The sequence below is a fragment of the Netta rufina genome, assembly GCF_964035555.1.
Source record: "Netta rufina genome assembly, chromosome: 5".
In the NCBI taxonomy this organism is placed as follows: domain Eukaryota; kingdom Metazoa; phylum Chordata; class Aves; order Anseriformes; family Anatidae; genus Netta; species Netta rufina.
Window position 1 is genome coordinate 49,614,068 of NC_140128.1, and position 21,920 is coordinate 49,635,987.

At 42.8% G+C, this 21,920-nt stretch overlaps 1 protein-coding gene across 1 annotated transcript in view; it reads right to left on the bottom strand.

Annotated features, from left to right (window-relative positions):
- The window catches only part of PRIMA1 (proline rich membrane anchor 1), a gene marked incomplete at both ends in the record, with an annotated part of 48,397 nt that overhangs the window by 11,786 nt on the left and 14,691 nt on the right, over positions 1 to 21,920 (bottom strand). Inside the window, one exon of the mRNA XM_084287036.1 lies at positions 8,714 to 8,843. Within this exon, the coding sequence (XP_084143162.1) occupies positions 8,714 to 8,843 (130 nt within the window). The remainder of the gene's footprint in view (positions 1 to 8,713; positions 8,844 to 21,920) is intronic.

The following is a 21,920-nucleotide window of genomic DNA, read 5'->3' on the forward strand; positions in this document are numbered from 1 at the left end:
TGAGTACAATTTCCTCTGCACCATAAAGCAGATTGTGCTGGGCAACCCAGGCTGCTGGGTTTTCGCAGACTGTAACAAATACAGACTTAAGCTCAGGTGCCCCCAATAACCCTGCCAAAAACTTTCCCTAGATGTCTCAGCACACTGTCCCAGATGCCTTTCAGACTCAGCTGTCGGTTTTCAGCATTGGGGTCAGCCACAAGCACCCTCATGTCAACATGAAAAGGGGGAAATTTAAAAGGTAAATGAATTTCTTAAGAAATTGAACTTTATTTCTTTGCCTTGAGAGGTTTTGAATATGTAAGAGTCCTTAGTTTAAAGTCAGTTTTTAGACTAATAGGTGAAGAGAACATACGAGGAGGTGAAAACACCATTTAAAACCCCTATCTCATATTTATTCATATTACTTCAGAGGTTATGGCTTCAAGAAGAACACCACATAATAGAGAAGTCATTGTAAAATCATCCAAACTGACAAATCTCCTGTTGGTTTCAAAGCTCCAGTATCTGCCTATATCTTTGAATATCACTGGGATGAATTTCAGAAATATTTCAGCCAGTACTACCAGACTAGCATGAGCATCACACAGGTGAAATCAGTTGTGCTGAGGCAGTTACTGTAAAATACTTGCATCTAGTGCAGGATTTCTGCCCACTTGATGTGCTAGCCTCATCCACAGCAGAAAACAGAAAAATGGCAGGCTCATTTCTGTTAAGTGACAAGTTAAATGACCACAGGATTGACCATAATGGTCTACAGATTTCTGTTGGCATCTTTTTCAGTACATCACAAATTAGGAGTGAGTAAGTGAAAAAAATATACATTGGAGAGTATTCTGTGCAATGCTCGGGGAATTTGTTTTACATTGGTGGCTCCAGCCTCCTGCAGGGTTCTAATGATCCCTGTTTTGAGGAAATAGGGGGATGTTTTAATCATTTATGACAGCAAACCTTCTCCCTACTAATATGCACTTGGGTATAACTTATGAAAGAAAGATGGACAGAGAAATCTTCCTCTGTAAGAATTATGCAAACATGCATTGCTTATAAAAACCCCATACTGACAGCGCCAGAGCAGAGCCTCCTGCTTACCTGATGAATACACATAGTGCACAGGCAACAGCAAAGCAAACTTTCCTGCACAGCCCTGCCCATGCAGCTTGGCCCAGCCTTCTGTCCAGATGAAAGGCTATTTTATCCACCCCACTCATCAGTCCTTGATCTGTCAAATGAACCTGCTAACAAGCAGTAGCAATACTTCTGGTATTCTGCTTCAAAAATGAGGCCAACCTTTTTTTTGTCTTGATGTACCCAAAAATCATTGGACTGTACTAACTTGAGTGCCCCTTTTCAAAATCCCCAGTGGTGCCATTGAGTCATCAGGATGAATACAGCTGAGCTCTGGCAACAACACTGGGCGTGGGTCAAGTTTTGAAGCTGTTCAGCGGCTTGTCTCAAATATGCTAGCCTGGAAATCGCTGAGCAACCAACATGCAGGCTTGGGGCTCTTTGGAAGAATAACTGCTTTTCTTTTTACCCAAATTTCATCAAATAGGACTACACTTAATAAGTAGTGTTAGCTATTGATATCTCTGTGGAGATACTCAAAACCTGGATGGACGCAGTCCTGGGCAATCTGCTCTAACTGACCCTGCCAGAGCAATAGGTTGGACTAGATGATCTCAAGTGATCCCTTCCAACCACAACCACTCTGCGATTCTATGAACTCATTGCTTGAGGGTTAAAAAATGGGATCTCCTGCAGCACGACTGGTTGCTCATAATATTTCAGTTGTTGTTTGTAGATCATCTGCAGCCTCATCTCAGAATGGGAATAAATTCACCACTGGAAGGGGGGTAGGCAACACACAGGGAGGTTGGCTGTGGTTAGAGGTGCTCAGTGGTAGACACCAAACCTGTTACTGATAAGCATCAACATTCAGCCAGCAGAAAGGGTACTCAGGCTACAATGTGACTGTCTTTTTGCTCTTCCAGAATTTTGAAGTTTGTTTTTCTTTCGACTGTCCTTAGTGACATTCTCAGGCCTTTCTGATGAAGACCATATGCCCTTTGAAAGGCACTTCCTAGGGGTTGACCCCTTTTGCAGTGCCAGACTGATTTGACATCAGGAAAGTGCATCAAAGATAAACAGACCTGCTCCCACAGACCCTCTTCCCTTTGAGTGTCCTCCCCTCAATCTGTACTTTTTAACCCAGCTCTTCCACCAACTATCCTACTTCATCTAATGAGTAATTACGGTCTTTCCAACCATCTGCTGAAAGTCAAGGCACCATTTCAGTGCAAACCCGTCTAATGTTTTGGGGAGAACAGAAGAGATCAGCAATCTTGATTCATCTTGACCTGTCCGTTGTCTATCACACTGCGGCTATCCACTTTACAGCAACTAAGTAGACTGGGCCCTTCTTCTGTCTTCTCTCCCCATACTGAAAAACATTGTTTTGTTGCAATAAATAACAATTTCGAACTAGACTGTGCTTAGCCTCAGTGCTTCTCATAAGAGATGGCCACATGGAGAACTATACTGTCCTTGCTCTTGGGGGTGCAAGTGGTACAAAATGTGCTGGGGAAAAGCAGAAGGCCATGGCCTTCCGGGTAGGACATGCACCTCTGCACCGTGGGACACATTTGTCACACACAGTGGCTCATCACAGCTCTCACTCCCACTTTTTGTCCTCTTAAAGAAAGAAAGACTTTTCCCCTTGTAAGCACCTGCTTCATTTTGTTAAACAAAGCCAACCTCCTGAAACCTGCTCCAACTACTGAAATTAGGTCGTGCAGTACATGGCATCCATAAATCACAGGGCAATGTTGAGTACCCTAGAAAATACCTGAGCAATGAATTTTAAGACAGCGTAAATATGGCCTGTCATTTTATTTCAGTACAATGCTTTCTTCTATTTAATTGTTATATGAAGGTGAACTCACCACCTATTTAAGGATGTGCATATGTAGGCATTTATGGCACCTTTCTCTCAGGCTATGAGACACATACAAAGCTGTTGTGGCTTGACAAAGTTAGAATAGTGAATAAAAGATATATTACGTGAGACTTTGCTATCATCAACCTTCTTTCTCTGCCAACTTAGCGAGAGGACTCTGTCAGCAAACCCTGTGGTACAGCTGGGAGCGGAGGTATCCGTCCTACATAAAACCCAGCAGAGCCAATGAGTTGCATCCCTAGGCACTACGATCTGATCACAGGTCATCTCAGACTGTATGGATGTTTTGGAGATACTAAGTACAGGTTTTTTGCATATTGGAAAGCATCCTAAACACCTCCTGTCAGGTTGCATGGCCTGCATATCAGCTGGCACAGAGACCTGGATGCTTGCTTTGCCCTTGCCTTCGAGAACTGGGAGGTGGCTCCAGTATCTTAATATTAAACAGAACCAGGGATTTATTTTTCCCTTTTATGTAAATATCTCACTCCTCTCATAGCAAGACACTGACACACCAGTGAGCTGCAAAAATAGGATTACAAAATGCAGGTCCTTCTCTCCCCCGTTTCAGCTGTTTATTTACCAAACTACCCTCGTTAATCCTCTTTACTGCGTTTCCTTCCCACTTCCCTCCAGTCTTACTGTCTTACCATGGTTCAGGTGCTTACATGGTAAGTAGATGTTGAAAAAAGCTCAGGAGGCAGCCACCTCCAGAGCTGATTAAGAGGCACAGAGCTCCACAGATTGTTTCAGAAGCTGCACTGATTTTTGCCAAATGAAGATTTGTTTGAGCTGCTTGCATCCATAGAGCTCTTGCCCAAGTCCAGCCCATAAACCATGTAATACTGAAATGACATTGCTACCCCCAGCCTGTGCTAAAGTATGAATTGTCCTTGGACCCCCTTCTTTTACTTCTTGGTGACTGCATTCCAGGGGAAGAGAAAGGGCAGCAGATTTTTGGATGGAGAAATGCTGGAGAAATACCTGAGGTAGTCCAGATTTGGAACCAGTAATTCACATGCTCATTCAGTCATGGTATGTGCTACAGAAATCTCTAGCTGTGAGAGCACTTTCTTTACCCCTGAAATGAGAAGTCCCACTGCCTATAATGGGTCTGAGACCTGGCCAGTGGTTATGTCTGTCCTAGAAATCTGCAAACAAAAGGAGTCACAGACTCTGATTACTGCCTGCACAAAGTGCCACACATTCAGCCAATCCTTTGATTATTTTTTTTTTCTAATGTGCCTTGGAAAAGTTTCTTAAGAGAAAATTCACATTTTTTTAAAGAGGAAATATCTCTCTGCCACCAAGACCAAAAAAGCTATCTGTTCCTCTACTGCAAAACTGGGGATGCTGTCACCGTGTGTATAACCACACTGCAGCACAACACAACATCACGTGCAGTCTCTTTGAGTGCTTGATCTATGCAGCTGCATACATCTTTAGAAGCCATGCAGCACCCAACTCTGCTGACCCCAGCATCATACACAGGCAATTTAGAGCCTTTGAAGAGCTGTCCCATAGGCATCTTCCCAAAAGTCTGGCAGTGCTCTGAGTATTAAAGCTCATTGAGATATTTTGATATTAGTGCCCTCATGGATGAGAAAACACAGGAATAGATTTCAGCATTTCTTATTAGCATTTCATACTGGGGAATTTGAATATTTCCAGGGGAGAGATGGGGATGGAAATAACAGCATGCTGGCTTGGATTTGGTAGATATTTCATATAAAGAAGCACCAATTCTCAAAGTTGTATTTTATGACAAAAATGCTTAGTGTCAAAAATTGGTGATAAGCTGAAGTTTTAGCTTTCACAAGGGAAAACAAACAACCTCAGGATGAACATTTTTTAAACAGATCAAATCAAAATAGAGCTGAATTATGATACCTTGAGGACAGGTTCTCCCTCTCTTGCTGCTATAGAAAAGCAGACAGAAGAGAGTTGGATTGGGTCTGGCTCTTTGAAACCAGTAAATGAGATTTTAACTTAAGCACAATAGGATTTTTCTTCTTTTTCTTTCTACTTCAAATTTGATTCTTATGAAAGTGAGGGATTAATACAACAGATCCAAGCTCAGTGGAAATAAAACTCTGCCTGCACTCTCTTGCTAAGATATTTAACTCTTGCTACACCCTCCAAAACCAGGTAATTGCCATTATTTCACTCTTCAGCATCTCTGTAGTGCTTATACTGCTAATTAAGCTGAGACTCATGCTTTCGGCTAAATAGGATATTAAAATCATTGAAGTGGGCTGTAAACCCCACTTTATTTGGAAGACTAACAAGCAGAGAAATCTGGAATCCCATTATCAAGTTATTCCAGTTAGGTTATTTGCAATACATTATTCATAATACTTACAAATTTGTCACTGGGAGATATATACCATATATATGTACTAAAGTTTAATACAGATTGGATGATAGTACAAGTTTTACCCACAGATAGGTGTATATTACAAGGAGATCATGTTCAGTGTGTTCTTTGTATTTTTAGTTTGGTTTAACTCTTTTTTTAGTTGATGGGCTGGCAAAAAAATTTAAATGATTTTTCTGATACTCCAAAAAAGATAATGAACTATCTGCTGCTGGCAAGCCAGTTTCCATGTGTACTGCAGGCTCTCATGAGAGTGAAGGTTTCCAGATGTGAAGATGTGGATCTCCTTCCCTGGTTCCTTCAGGAAGAGGTAAAAAAAAGTCCTGAATAAAAATTCTGGTGTGTGACATGAAAGGTTTTACAGAGCATTTGACTGGATAATAATTTTTGCCACTTCCACATTTCGACTGCTCACCAGACAGTGGGTGATGAACCTAGGTGACACCCTTGAGATGTGGGCAAATGGCTTGATAGCTGTCTCAGAGAGGGGAAACTGAGCAGGAGATGGGCTTGAGGGTCATTTTGTGATGGGCATTGTAAACAGTCCCTTCTCATCAAACCTTGCCACTCTCCTGGTCTCCCTCACTGCCCTCTCAGCGACCAGGAACTGAAGATGTGCCACCTCTGAAACCTGTAGACATGCCTGACATGGCACTAGAAGGAAGGGATGCTGTTCAGTGATGAGACACAATATTATCCTCACCCAGAGGTAAGAAAAAGGCAGGGTGGGCAAAGGTGGGGTCTTCAGGCTGCGTTTTGCTTTCTAAAAAGAAACAAAGAGAGTGTGCCTTCCCTTGGAGAGCAAGGGTTGTGCCGTATAAAAGTTCTAATCCAATCTAGATGGTAATCAGACACACTGCCCTGGAGGTGGGAGCCAGATCTGTTGGAGATGTTGCAATGACAGAAGCCCCATTTCCAGGAGATGCACAGGGATGGGAGCCTGGGAGGACTGGAAAGGAGAGCTGGTGGGATGGAGGTGTGAGAAAGGGTGGGTCAGAGCACAGTTACAGAGCTTGGGGCCAGGAACATGCTGGAGGGACTCTCAGCTTCAGCATCAGCCAGATTAACCCCCTCCCTCCTTCCCTAGACTGCAAAAGATAGAGTGGAGGATTTCTCACACTAGTTAAAACCAATTCAGCTCAACAGTAGGTGATAATACTTTGTGTTGAAGACAGATATGCTTCTCTTGTGAAGTGTCTTATCTTATTTCCTAGGGCTTATCAATAGATACACTTTACAATGGTTCAAGGAACCTGAACTACTGTGGGAGGCTGCCAGGTACTTCAGGGCATCCGTTTGACAGAGTTGTTTAAGAAAGGACTCATTGATGAAAAGCAATGCTCTAGTTAGTCTGTAAAAATATAATTAATAAGATTGTCTTTTATAGCCGTCCATCCCACATCTGAGCAGTTTTCAGCTTAGCATTTGTCAGCAGTGTGAATGTCAACAATAAGATCTAAGAGGAATTGTCATTTTTTTCTGAGCCTAATGCCAGTTCAAGCTGCAGACTTGTATGTTGATATTCACACTGCTGACAAATAACTGGTGTCTTCATCAAGTACATGTATTATTCTTCACTGACGTGAAACACGAGAGACTTGTTTATGTGAACTCCCACAGCCTTTTCAAGGCAGCTCTAAATTTGTCTGATTAAATTTCTTTTCCGTACCTCCCATCTACCAGCAGCAGAGAGCAGATCTGAAGAGCAATTTCTTGCTAGGCACAAGTTGCCCTGGAGAGTTACTGCTCCCGTAGGCATATTTTACAACCTTGGCAGAAATCATTCACAATTTGGCATTAGGCAGACAAATACAATAGTTGAAACAAATATGTTGAAACAAATACAACTTCCCACTTGGAACTGAACCACAATCCACTGTGAACAGTCCTAGGTAGATTAGGAACTACAAGTAAGAAATTTTGTACTGTTACCAATCCAGTAGGACTCCAGTTTCAGTCCTCTATAGATGATTTTCTTGAAGTGCAGTAGACAGAGTGAAAGCTTACCAACTCCTCAAAAACAATAAGCATTAATTTAAACTAAGCTAGTATAGCAAGAATACTTACGCGAATTTAATAAGATAGTATATGCAGACTTTCTTGTTTAAATTCTTCTCTTTTGATGCTCTTGGACATGCTGTCCTTCAAATCCTGAATAATCTTTTCAGACAACCAGAAAGTATGAGCAATGCTCCACCATTGTGATATCCCTGATGGGGCTTGTCAAAAGTCTTGCATTTGCTTTGAATGCAAATAACTTTTTCATGAAAACTATTTTCTTTCTTTTTTTTTTTTTTCTTTTTTCCTTTTTTTTTTTTTTTTCCCTCCAAAAACCCTGTGACTCAGATGTCACTGCAGCATCTATTGAGAGTTATGGGTTGAATATTGCACTCTTATCTGTGAGCCCGGTCACCCACCTGTATTACAACCCCTGCCTGAGACCCCCTTCTATGAAACAGTGACTCAGTGAAAACACAACTGTAGGGTGTCCTCAGAGCAGCACTCAGACCAATAGAGGAGTTAAGAAACTCCATCCAGTTGTGAGAATACATTTCCCACAAGGTACTTCCTTTTCTAAATCAATTTATTGGATTTAGAGTTGGAGTCTTCATACAGATTTTCAAGTTTTGACTTTTTCTACCAGAAAATTGAAATCTTTAGTTAAAGAAACGATCCCCTATGACATTTTTCTGTGTAACTGAAGTCAATACTTTCTAAGTGCCTGGGATCTATGCAAGCACATCTATCACAGAGGGAGAGGTAGGGGAGCTGAAATTGTTGCTACACAAAGTGTTGTACATAGACTTCACATGGGCTTTCAAATTAAAGGAAGCAGGTTTTGAATTTGATTCTGTAGATGATCATTTTGAAGCAAGAATAAATAAGACGTAGAGTCTCCGAAAGAAAAATTACACCAACAACCCTAGAGTTTGGGTTAGAATAGCTTGCATCAATTTGAAGTGCTGAAATTAGTGATGGGTCTGGGTCAAAAATCTCACATCCCACGTGTACGTTTTAAAACAAAAACCTATCGACATTACTCAGCACCCTATAGCATTATAACTTCATCAAAGTTCACATTAATCTGAAAATTGAGGCTCTGTCCCATATTTATTTATTTTTCTCCTCCTCATGCCCATGGCTGTGCATTGAACTTTGTCCTTTACACATGCAGGAAAAGGTACATACAGAGACTTTCACAAAAAAACACACAACACACCACCACCAAACAAAACCAAAACATTGAGCATAGGATGCCTCTGTCTGCATTTTGCCTTTAGGATGCCTTTGAAGAAACCAAGGTGTTAGCAAAGACTTAGGTCAGTCTTTGTGGGTTTGCATTACACAGAACATATTAAAAGCATCTGTAGTCTTACCTTTTTATGGCTTTGTAGCAAATGATGACAACTACAAAGAGGAACACTAGTGTGGCACAGCATACTGCAATGATAATAACCAGGCCTGGCCACCAGGTCTCTTCAGTGGGGCAGAAGGTAGACTTGGGAGCTGTAAAGAGAGTGTGGAAAAATGCATGAATTCTCCCACATATGTAGTGTATAATCAGATACACTTTAGTCATCCATATAATAGCACTATGCCAGGTCAACCGATATATAAGAAGAGGTTATTTAATGTTTAGGACATTTATTTATTTATTTATTTTGCCTCAAGCAGTCTATCTCCCTGCTTGGTACTAGATATTTCTTGCCATGATATCCAGATGGCCGAGTTCTCTGTTCCAGCGTTGTCCACAGGCTGGCACCCAGCACAGAGGAGAAAGGCTCAGCTCTGCTACCCGCAGGAAAACTCTCCCCCCTCCACAGTTGCCATCTCCTGCTGCATCAGCCTTAGTCTTAGAGAGACGTCATGCTGATAAGGGTAGGCTTTCAAACCTCATTAGGGGAGGTTTATCGGGGAGCAGCAGCAGTGCCTACCAATCAGTATCACAGGCGCTATCATTGTAACCTTGGAGCAAGGAGGGGGAATTTGTTTTAAAAGAACAGGAATTTTATTACATTTATTAATTGCTTTTAGAGGACTGTGGCTATCAAACTTCCTTCCAATTAAATTGTCCGATGTTTAAGAAATGTTAACCTTACGAAATGTTAACTCATGAAAGAATAAGTAATTGTTATTGCATTTTTCTTATTCAACTTAGGGCTAGAACTGTGCATTTAATACTACTCAAAACAAGCACTATTTTACATCAGAAGTAATACTGGTGGCATTTAGCTCAAATCTTTTCTTCCAGAGTTATATTCTTTTTCCCCATGCTTTAAGGGACACCTTTTTTGAAGGATGGTGAACAACAGACAACGCCAAGAGCAGTACTGGTTATTGCAGAGGTGGAAGAGCCCCTTCCCCCAGTGTACACAGTCACGTAACCTCCATGAGAATTTGTGTCTTGCTAAAGGAAGTTTAATAATAAATCAGTTAATGGGAATAACTAAATCTGCATGTTCATAAAGCAGATAAGAGAATCAAATATAGCAAAAGGCACTTTTTAAGTCTAATTATATGATCAGATATATCCTATATTCTGTACTTTTTGTACACATCACAAACAGCTGTACAAACTAAAATATGTCATCACACATTTATTGTGGGCTGACGTCCTCTGTGCATCCTATGTTTAGGAATAAACATTGACATACTTTGCTAGGTAAATACTGAAGTACACAATTACTGTGCACTTCTTTCCACTGGTATGATTATAGAAGAACCGATAACATTAATCCTGAGAAATCTGCAGGAGCATCTTAGAGTAGGTGAGAGCTCCTGGTGCAATAAAGAAGCAATCAAAATAATCAAGCCATCAGCTTGATAATTTATAGGCAGTTCACCATTTGGTGCATAAAGTGCTCACGTTTCTCAGGTGCATCAGCCTTCAGCACATGCTATCACTATGATCATACTTGCCTAGCAAATACTGACTTCAAATTACTATACATACATTGACTCTGAGGGTGTTTTTCTTTGTTTCTGTTTGTTTGCTCTTCTTTTGTGTGTGTGTTGTTCTGTTTTGTTTTGTTTTCCTCAATAGGAGAAAAGAAACAAAGCTGAGATTTCAAGTGATTTGTAGAACTAAGGGTTACTGGATCCTCTTCTGACAATGAGTTCACTTCAGCAACAGAATTTCTGCTTTCTTACCATGATGTCAGCTTTCAGTATAGATGGAACTATTTATTGTGTTGTGATATGAGCTGATATTTTCTGAATTATTTCAATATTGTTATTTTCTAACATAAGAGAGGGGATTTCAAAGATGAGAAAATGTTTGTATGAAGGAGCATGCAGTCTTAGGGCCAACTCTACCCTCTTGATGTTGCCCTGAGAAACAAAAATCATTCCACTGAAATCAAACGAAACACATGCGTCAGCAGATGCCACATACAATTAGATACAATCATACAAAATGGGACTGGTAGGCTCATCTTCCTCCAGTGCAGAATCAACCAAACTAGTCACAGAGCAAACCAAGATGGTGAGACTGGACTGCTCTTCAGCACAACAAATGAGACTGACAAATGGCAGAGAAAGGGTCTAAAGCAACACTTCTCGTGTGCCTTTGTAGCATGTGCTCCTTCATGATTTATCACGGGATTTTTACATGGAGAATAGATACATTCGGAACAGAATAGTGTATATGACTCCTGACAGCCTACATGTAGTTACTGGTGACAGGAAATAAGAGTTGCTGATGTAGAGGTAACCCCTAATTCACACAACTCCGTTCCCTTCCTCAGTGGTCCACACCAGGCACTCAGAAAGAAGCGCAAGAAATCACAGTGGAAGCAGTCAAAGCCTGTAGCTGCTGGTTTACACAGCGTTAAAAAATATCCTCTATTTCTAATGCTTACTCTTGCAACGCTAGGTAATCTTGTTTTCCTTAGACACATCCACTCTTCCCAATAAGCTTCTGGTTGTGTGCTAGTTTCTGCCTTCCTCAGTATGCATTCATACAGCCCTCATTACTGTGACATTTCTACATCTTCAATGCATTTCTCCTCACAATTACCCTCTGAGGAAGAACAGAGCTGCTTTAATCCTCTCATACTAATGGGAAGACAAAGCCTGGCCCATTTGGATGTCCCATATGCCAGGCGCAAGGCACAGGAGTGCTGCATGCCTATGAGCTGCAGCTGAGAAAGTCAGCTTGGAGCAAACTTTCCCAAAGCATCAGCAAGGTGCCCAGGAAAGTGCCATGTCCTCAGAAAGGCCCCCATTTGGCTGTCAGTGCTAGGGAGACATTGATGTCTCCACTCCTCCGGGCTGGAGTTTGAAGTCCTGACCTGCTCCCTGTGATGCCCACGTGCTGGGGTGGCTCTCCATCCTATGCCAGCATCCCAGCTCTGAAGTCATTGCCTGCAATATAGAAAAATCACCATGGGGCTACCAAGAGCTGAGGGCTGGCCAGTGTGGCCACAACATCTATACCCTCAGCCCCCACCACTGGCCTCACACAAGTGGCTTCAACTGCTCACAGCATGACCAGCTCCTGATTCCACTCATTCCCATTTGCTCTTCATTGGTCTCAAGATCTGCCAGCTGGACAAAGAAAGTGACTTTCACAGTGCAAAGCAACTCAAGGAAAACGTGCTTTTTCTCCTAAGCCCTGAAGCACTGGTCTGTATGTTGAACAAACTGTTGGGTGGGAAGTTGTAGGAAAGTGATGACATTTTAAAGAAGTTAAGCAGGGTGAGCTAAGTAATTGCAGTCTGTCATCCTGACAAAAATCCTGCCAAAATATTGAAGATCTCACTCAATTAATAAAGTATTAAAGTAAGTAACTGATACTAAACAGCATAGAGACCAGATATTTTCTGAGGAGATTAATGGTTTGGTAAATACATATATTAGTGCTGGTGTGATAAACTTAGACTCTGGTATGACATTTGATGCAATTCTACATGATGTTGAAGCTATGAAACTGTAATGCTACATAGTAAGTTTAGCACAGATGAACTGACTTAAAAGCCAGGGGCCTGTTATGTCTCAAAGTCTACCTATACATGGAAAGTCAATACTGGGAGAATTTGTTTTTCAGCAGTGACTCCCTCCTTCCCCCCAGAATATGGGGCTAGATACTGGTAGAGTTTGTAAATGACTCAGGAATGTACTCAACTACAAGTGGAGACTGAGTATACTTAGTTTAGAAATAAGATAATTATTATCATTAAGGGTAATTATCCATTTCAATACTCTATCAAGTCTGGTGGAGTATTTCACTGAAGAAAATAGTTTAAGGTAGACTGTTTACTTTTCCTAAAAGAAATCTAAATTCAGCTGCAGACACTGACTCAAAAGAAGCATTAAGTCAAGAAAATGCTCTGCTTCTGGGAAGTACAGAAGAGCACAATGCCTTTTTTTTTTCCCTTGGCCTTAAAATTCATGAAGTACAAATTTTGGTTACGTTTACTTTTAGAGAGCAGTGCCTTCCCTTACTCCCAACAGCACCAAGCCTAAATAAACAACATATCAATACAATGGATTGAGACGCAGCTCAGACCTGTGGGTGGCTGGATCCAATTTCTTGAAAACTAACTCATGAAAAAGTACATTTAGAGTAAAGTAAGTTTAGAGTACATTCAAGGGTGCTTGTGGTGACATAAAACTCACACGCTTTCTTTGACTAAATTTGTTTTGGAGTCTCAGCATAAAGACATAGCTCCAATTCTAATGTTAGCAAGCATTTGTATACAAATGGGTCTAGCCAGAAACGTGCATGCCAGGAAAGATTAGCTCAGCAACAGAGGGTTTCCCTGAATGTCCAGGCACAAAAATAATAGTCACGTCACTGGAAAGAAAGTTTCCATAAGATTATAAAGAAATATCTACTTTCTCTTTAGCAAATCTCAGTGTGGATCACTCTCAGAATTGTCCTGAGTTGCTCAAAACAAAACAAAAAATAAACAGAACAACCAGTCAGTGATGAAGCTGTTTTTAGTCATGTCTTTTGGATCACCATTAAGTGCTTGTGTGTATGTTATACAAACAACACGTACTTGTACTGCCTGCAACAGAATATAGAGATGGGAGTTGGAATCCTTGAATGACACTACACTAGAAATTAACAGCCCCAAGCCTGCCAGGAGGGAGTAAGGGCTACTTTCCAACACAGGGACCATGCTGGGTTGAGCACCAGCCCTCCACAGCACCAGAGGGGCAGAGGAAGGGAGGCAGCACCAGGGCACTGCTTATCCCTTCTGTCCTGGCCATCACTCACCAGTCAGCCCAGCAAAACAAAACAAAGAAAACAAAACAAAACAAAACAAAACACAGGCATGAGCCAGCAAATAGATAGGGGAGGCAGCGACCCATGCTCCCACGTAAAGTCCCAGGGGAAGCATCCTCTGGCCAGGGTCTGAGCGTGTCAGTCTGCCACAGGCTCGGTCCCAAGCAGCTGGTGAGTACGTGCTGACATGATGTGGAGGGGTGACGGTGCCCCCTCACCTCCCTACAAGAACACTAACTTCATGCCTAAAAAAGGAAGAGCACTTTCAAGATAAATCAAAACCGGTTATTGTTTTTCCTCCCACTTTTATTTCTGTTCTTGCAGAAAGGTCAAGAGTGCTGGTGTAATCATCTTTATGAGACATCTGCCCATTTTTAATATTGTATATTCACAACAGGCTAAACCCATCCATCTCTACGCCTGCAGCACTCCTCTTGCTATTGTAGGGCTGTCTGAATCAGCCACACAATTTTATTTTGCTTGCTTGGAAGCAAAGTTGGACTGTGTTTTGAAGGCAGGCTCATATTCCAAGGGTCTCAAGTGTTTTGTCAGTCTTGGCTGGAACCTGAAAGGAACTGGTGATACAGGCAATGCATTACTGCTGACCCATACATATGTCACGTATGTCTCTCAGGATGCTTCATGTCTGGTTAAACATGGAGAGAGATGCTGGATTTGCAGCAGTCTGGGTCTCTTCACATTGAGGTGTCTTATTCAAACCCTGATGGAATGGAGGGATCCAATGCATCTCCTAATTAATGTGAAACACTTTGGGGCTGGCAGGAATCCCTACAGAGCCCTGCAGAGCAACAGTTACACACACACAAACACCAGGACTTGGGCACCGACTCCAAAAGCACTGTGTTGTGTAACAGATGAAAAACAAGGAGAGCCTCCATCACATGTGCACTTCTCTTTTGAGAAAGCTGATTGCAGTGCTGGGCCTGAGGTCTCCCACCTACTTTCCTGTAGCCCCTCCTTGCTCCCTCCAGGAATGTAAATGAATCCAAAGTGAGTGTACAATTGACAATTGACTTAATTGTACATGAAAATGAACCCTTGGACAGATTAAAAAAAGGGGAGAAAGAGCTAAGGTGATGTAAACTGGTGGAAGTCCACTGAGTGCCCAGACTGGTGCCAGCTGAGGACCTTCTCCCACCATCTCCCAGCATGTGATGCTGCCTGTAAGCACAGCTCCAAACTTTGCTGAAGGTGGGGAGCTCAGTCCCCTGATGGCTCTGGGCTCTTTGGGTGCAGATTTTGTTACCTAACCCCAGGCAATGTGGAGAGATCCATGAGTCAGCATCAGCTCAAGTGTCCCCTGCTTGTTTGTTGCATTTCGTCACGTAGGAACAGTTACAGATGTGTTTGGATAGCCTGTGTGGTACAAACACACTGTGCACGCTGAGCTGCTAAGAGGGAGAGGTGGCCAGCATGGAAAAACAAATCTCTCACAAAGAGCCATCTAATGAAATGTGGGGTACTGTTAGACTTTGATACAAATATAGATCTTCAGCTGTTGGTTTTAAAAAGCATTTCAGGAACAGGAGTAGTATGTGTCCTCTTTGGGCCTTATCCAAAAAAAATTAGTGGATTTGAGGGGGAAAATTGCCTGTGAGGATGGGTGAGATGAGGCTGACCAGGAGATGGGGGCCTTGGAGCCCCCTCCCCAAAGCAGAAAGCAGTAGGTATATATTTGTACCATGCAGTGGGTCCTCCACTGCTGTTTCTGCTCCCTCTGCCCAGCACTTGAGATTCCTGGCACGAGCTGAACATAAACACAAACATTCACGTTTGGGGCACCTCCACATGAGTCTAAAACAATTCATTTTGAAGATATAGGAGCTCTATAAGATATGAATGGATGCGCTTCGCTGTCTCCCTGGCAGGTCCCAAAATCACCTCATCAACCTCCCTTCACAGTCGTTGCCTGTGAACAACACCACCAGGCCACGCTTGAGCAGCCGGAGGGGAGCTGCGGGAGCACATCAAACTGCAGGCCAAAGGCAGGGCTGGTATCAGCACAGGCCATGGAGGCTGGGCCCCCTCCCTGCCTGGGTATGGCCCTGGGGACAGCCTGCAGACAGCCATCACCTTCTCTGCTCGGACTCCAGACTGCACAGCAGAAACATAACCTGGGTTTGGCCACATAGGCTGTGGGGCCACTCCTTTGCCCGGTGGTGAGCCATGGTCATAACCAAACCCATCTAGCTGGTGGCTGGAGAGCTTTGGCCACAGACTGCACCCCTCCTGGTGCCCCAACGGCACCTATGCTCCCCTGGGAGAAAAGAAATGGCATAGAGGAGCAGACCACCTTGGAGGAACAAGATGGTTCCCCAATACGCAGTAGTATGCTTGCATGGCTTTTCAAATGTCCAGCATGGAGGTGTCTGGGCATAATGTTCAGGATATGACTCTGGCCCTGCTGCTGATTCTCCCTTGCTTCCCCCTGAGAAGCAGAAACAAAGCAAGCTCTGAAGAAGAGCTCCAAATGCTAAAGCTGTACTTACTGAGTGAATTAAATCCAGCAAATGCAATAAAATATAAGATTCTCAGAACACCACGACTTCTCAGGGCTTTTCCTGAGCTGAAGGACATGCTGTTGCTTGTTCAGAGAGTATGGGGGGGATGTGGTGGAGGATGGGCAGCACAGAAAGCCAAATCCATTAGCATCCATCATTAATTTGAGGGACTGGGCCAACACAGCAGGAATGTAAAGCAGGAACGGATGACAACTTCAATAACAGATGAAGTCAGTTTGGGACAAATTCATCTCCAGTAAATCCAAACATCATGGAAAGGATTTGGATTATGACAGTCCCCAAAGAGCACTGACCTAGAAAGCCACTCTGTTGGACCTGTTCCCTGAGATCCTGCCACAGAGAGCAAGCACCAGAGGAAGATGCTGCCCAGTGAGGAAAGTCCAAAGAACTCTCTTAGACCAGCAATATCCTATCCTACCATCTTCACCTCCAGAGTATGGCTGCAGCTGTACAAGATGTGAATAGACTGGCTTATATATAATAAGAACTGCCTAAATTTGCAGCATTTTTTTGGTACACATATACAGAGAAAAATGAACAAACAACAAAACCCAAATGTCAATTTCCGTTCTTTCCTTTTTTTTTTTTTTTTTTTTATTTCTTTCCTTTTCCTTTTTTTTTGGTCTCTCCTCTCCTCTTTCTTTTTCTTAGTCCTGTGCCTTTCCTGTTGCTTCTAAACTTAGGGCCATTTCCAGAAAGCCATGAACTACTCAGGTAAACAACTACTACCAAGCAATAGTGGTGTGCTCAGCAAAAAGCCTGTCCTGATTTACTGCCTCCCTTGAGTAGCTAGGTTAAATAACACTGGTGGATATCAGCTATTCCTGTAGCAGATGATACTTCTGTTTATCACATTATGTTGCAGACAACTTTATATCAGGCAGCTGCTCTGTGCATATGTTCCTACTACAGTTTTAAGGGGGTACTGCTATCACTGTGCAGTGGGATCTTCTGCTGTAATAAAAACATGTGTGGGATGATGCTGGAGAAATTCCCTCCCCCACAGCTTTTACACTGTAGATGTTGTTTTTCTATACTTTCAGTTAACTCCTTTCTTTACCTCTCTCCCCCTTTTGAAAAATAGTTTCCTTCTGAAACAAGAAACATGCTAATTTATGTGCATGGTTTTGGAGGATGGAGCAAGAAGTGGAAAAAAGGGGCAGTTTTGCAGTTTTCTGGAGGTCATGAGTGACAGCAGTGCTGCTGTGCTACCTTAGAAGGTCTCATGAGCTGCTTTCCCCTGGCAGATTTTAGAGTCCTTTAGAAAATGAAACTTGTCATTAATACCAAAATAAAAATAATACGAGATGACAGTATGAGTCGCCCAGGCATAAGTGAAGCACATTGAAACAAAGCGGCTTGCCTGAAGTCATCTCAGCTTTGTGAAAAAAACAAGGAAACAGAACGTCTTTTGACTCCTGAGCAGTCTTACATTCTGGCTCACTTTGCCTCCTCCTTGGGGGTCAGAGGGAAACACTGGCTTCAGTCATAACTACATGACTGGGGTGGAAGCAGCAAGCTCCCTGGCTGACTTCCCATACAGGTGCCAGATCTCTGCCCCATGCATGCCATGCCCAGCACCTCTGTGCGGCCGAGACCCATGGACAGAGCCAAGGTGGCATCCCATCGTGTTCCTAGGACGGGCTGGTACTAAGTTTGTAGGATAACATATTGGCTTCAGCATCGCTGCAGAGCAAGAACAGTATTTCAGTTCCAAGTCCTACATGCTTGTGGAAGAATGATGATGCAGACAGCAGAGCAGAGGAGCATCAAAAAATTAGAAAAGGAAAGTCTGTGCTCCAAGCACTCAACATGCTGAGGACCAGATCTGCCAGCTTTAATCCTATTAGGTTGTTGGTGGAGCTGATGAGACCCAGCAGAACTGAGGTACGACTCTAAATAGGAGCAAAACATGGTTTCAGCTGCCAAGGTCCTCTGGAGGACAGTGGGGTTAGTGAGCACGGAGGGAGAGTCTGTTCTCTAAAGCATGATCTGGAGAAGCAGTAGCACTTAGAGGCCTTGTGGAAAAAAGGCTTTTAAGGAGATTACATCATAGCTAGTTTCTGTGTTAACACTCTGCTCTGGCATTTATCTTTACAACAGACACTCACGTCAGCCACTGCCCTCTGATCTTACTTTGTCACATGTTTTTCTAACCAACAGTCTCTGAAGAGATGCTGTTTCCCCCTCTCCGACTCTCCCTGAGCAAAAGAACAAAATTGTTTTTACCTTGATTAAATCACACACTATTGATTTCTGTCCCAAGCAAATCAGAATTGAAACCTGTGGCTTGCAAGGCAGTCTCCTCCTTGCAACAGTACAGTCCTTCTGGAAAGCCTGGTGGGCACTGTTGCATTTTCCTGCTGTCTGTGATCTGAACCAGCACCAGACTTCGCAGCATGGAGGGAGCTGACACCCCACATATCCCTAGTGTCTGAGAGCCATTGCTCAGGCACATGTTGCTGTGTCTGGTGGCCTGCTTTTCGAAATGCAGGAGGAGCCGATCAGATTAGTAGGTATCTGGTGGCTTCAAGAAACAGGTCACAAATGTCTGAAAATTTGCTGTTAAATAAGTATTCTGGAATTCATTTTAGAAGGTGACCTGATTTCCAGAGGTTCTGAGCACTGAGAGCCAGGACGCTTTAACATGAATACAGATATGCAAGCTTAAGTTTAACCTTATGAGTTTTATGATACAAGGGTCAACCTCTCTTTACTTAGGCAGCGTGTCACTCTGGGTAGAGGACAGAAATTCTTCTGAGGACATAGGTCCTCCAATTTTCCTCCAGAACAGGGACAGTTGTCCCAGCTTTCCAAACAGGTACAAGATATAAGGATAAAATGTGCAACATAAGGCTGCGTGTTAGCACCATTGCTATTAATTTCCCAATTCTGTAATAAGGTAAATAATTTTTACCTTTAAATTGCACCTTTTCCCTTACAAGTACTTCAACTGTATTTTTCTAGTATTTCCCTGGCTTTCTCATCGACCATGTATTCAAGCAAGTACAGCAGCAAGGCAGCGGACTGGGGCAGGACAACAACAGCACAGCCCTGACCTGAGGACAGTGATCCTCAGTTCTTTTGAACAGTGGCACCACTGAGAGGCACAGACATGCGCCAGCGCAGTGCCATCCACTTCATTGCACAAACACACAGCCCAGCTCTCCAGCAGCAAGCAACGCATGCAGGGAGCACGGGTTGTTCTTCAGAAGGGAATATAAGTGCTGGGGATCAGCTGCTTGCCCCAGCAAACCGCAGGACCCCCTCACGTTACAGCAGTGAAAAGAGCATCCTGGAGGAAAGAGGCCTGAAAACACTGAAGTATCGTGCTGAGTCTGCCTTTGCTTTTTTGGTGCTCTAATACCTGATTAACAGATTTCCACATCAATACTCAACAACCACATACACGTGTGCATGTACATGCATCTCTGCAAGTATCTATACGTGCATCTCGTAACGAGGTTAAAAAAACAAAGGCAATTGTTTTTTGTGTTTGCAGTGGCAGGACCTCTGGCATGCCATGGAGAAACAAGTGTTGAGGAGCAAAGGTAAGAGTAAAAATCATCCTTGTCCTCCCTCATGACCTCCTGGCCAGCACCCACCTCAGCTCAGCAGCAAGCAACCATTGAGCAATAAGCACTGAGAAAGCATCATCCTCCCTAAAATAAGGTGGAGTGGGCCATGGCTTAGCACCCTTACTCGGTGTTAAGTGGTTTGGAGAGCCTACTGAGAAACTATCTGCACTTTTAGGTGCTTAAAAACCCCTTAAAAACTGGCTGTTGCTTTTACTGAGCTTCGGGCAGCCTTGGATGAAAGGCATGCCCCAGCAGCACTGTGAAGGCAGGTACAGCAGAGCCTTATCAGGTATGTCTGAGCCTTATCAGGTACCAGTGGTCTTTTCTGTCTGGGACAGAAATCAATAGTGCGTGATTTCATCAAGGTAAAAACAATTCTGTCTTCTTGCTGAGGGAGAATCAGATGGAGAGGGGGAAACAGCATCTCTCTGAGAAACTGTTGGTTAGAAAAAAGTGACAAAGTAAGATCAGGTGGCAGGTAGTGCCACCCCTATGGACACTTTAAGTACATGTAGTGATAGCCCTTACAGACTTTTAATTCCCATATCTGCTGATACACGTTTTTTTTTGTCAGGTGTTGGATGAAGCTGTAGCATCACTGACAGAATAAGAAATGAACATAGTGATGCCCTGGTACCTCAGGCTGCCTCCTTTCTCTTTACCAGGTGGTGATGGCATGGCCATAGGCTCTGCCTATTCCTCCTGGCAGGGCAAGCACCTTATTCTCTTCAGTGCATGGTAGGACAGGAACTTGCCGATCACTTCTGTAGCAATTATTGTTCATTTTTGAGCCTAACACTAACAATATTCAGTGCTTCACATCCACTAGTCTCAGATCCAAACTTTACAGAGCTTCTCTGTTTCAGACATGGTAGGGGTGAGTGGCTGGTGGGTTAATTGGCCCTCGTGGGATCCCACCAGCAGGTTAGTGGAGAGGGAGAAGCAGCACCCTGGACTCTCTTGTTGATGTTCCTACAGGGAGGGAAGGCACCTCTTTTGCAAGAGTCACAGTACATCACCATGAAGTCTTCTGAAAGCTTATCCATCTTTCAGCTCTTGCAGTCAACAGGCCTTCAAAGGAGGGATGAATTAGGCTGAAATCCAAACAGATGAAATATGATTTCGGACGTCTAAGCTCCTACATCGATGACCAGTCTTTTGCCAGAGAATGATTAATGAGATACCTCAGGGCTGGCAGATTCAATCCCACAGAAAGATGACAGATTTTCTCTTTATAATGTTCTATATACGGATCAAATTAAAGTCCAGATCTGCACAACTTCTTCAGGCTGAACGGTATTCACAAGAATGGTGCCATCAAAGACAATAAGGCTATGAAATGCAAGTAAAATTCAGTACTACTGCTATGATTAAGATATTATCTCTTAGATAGTGGCTTTTTAAAGAGCTCAGGAAACTCCAGACAATAGCGAAGACTGGACAAACCTCATAGCTTGGAGCTGAAACTTTCTCCAAATTAGTGCCTTCAGGGAAGCAAATAGAAAAACAGCTTCAGCCAACTGAAGACTGACTTTCCTTGCACAGATAATAGAAGACTTGGAAATACTTGGAATATTTTCTTCATCTGTTAGTAGCAGCAGTTTCTAAGTCACTGGTTTGTGTCCATCTCTGAAAAATTAATGGATTGTGAGTTGGGCATTCAGATGCTATATGGAGAGTGGTTGTAGTAGACATACACTTTAGATTGATAACTACAGATGGCTTTAAAGAGTTCGGTTTACAAAGAAAGACATTGCAAGTCACATGTCTGAGTTTTAGGGAACAGCTGGTTGACTATGTAGCAGATACTTCTGTTAGTGTACAGCATCTACCTAAGCATAACATATTACAAAGTTTATTCCTTATATCACTTCAGTGGCTCAGTTTTTGCTGGAAGGGCTTCAACTATCATTTAGAAAATGTCCCTGGGACCAGTTAGTAATTCCCACACTTAGTGCACTCAGGTTCCTTTTCCAAATTGTATTTGGATTTCACTAAGAGAAATATAGCTAAAATTGATGATCTGGCTGAAGTGAAATGGAACTAAAATGTGAAATGTTTTCCAAACCAGAGGTATGTTTAATCCTAATAGTATAAAATTCCATTTATCAACTGATAGATTCTTTTGCAATGTTCATAAAATATAGAATAGTTAAAATGGCAATTATATCATGTTAACAGATCAAGTCATTTCACCATGCTAAAGGCCCAACAGAAAGTCCTCAAT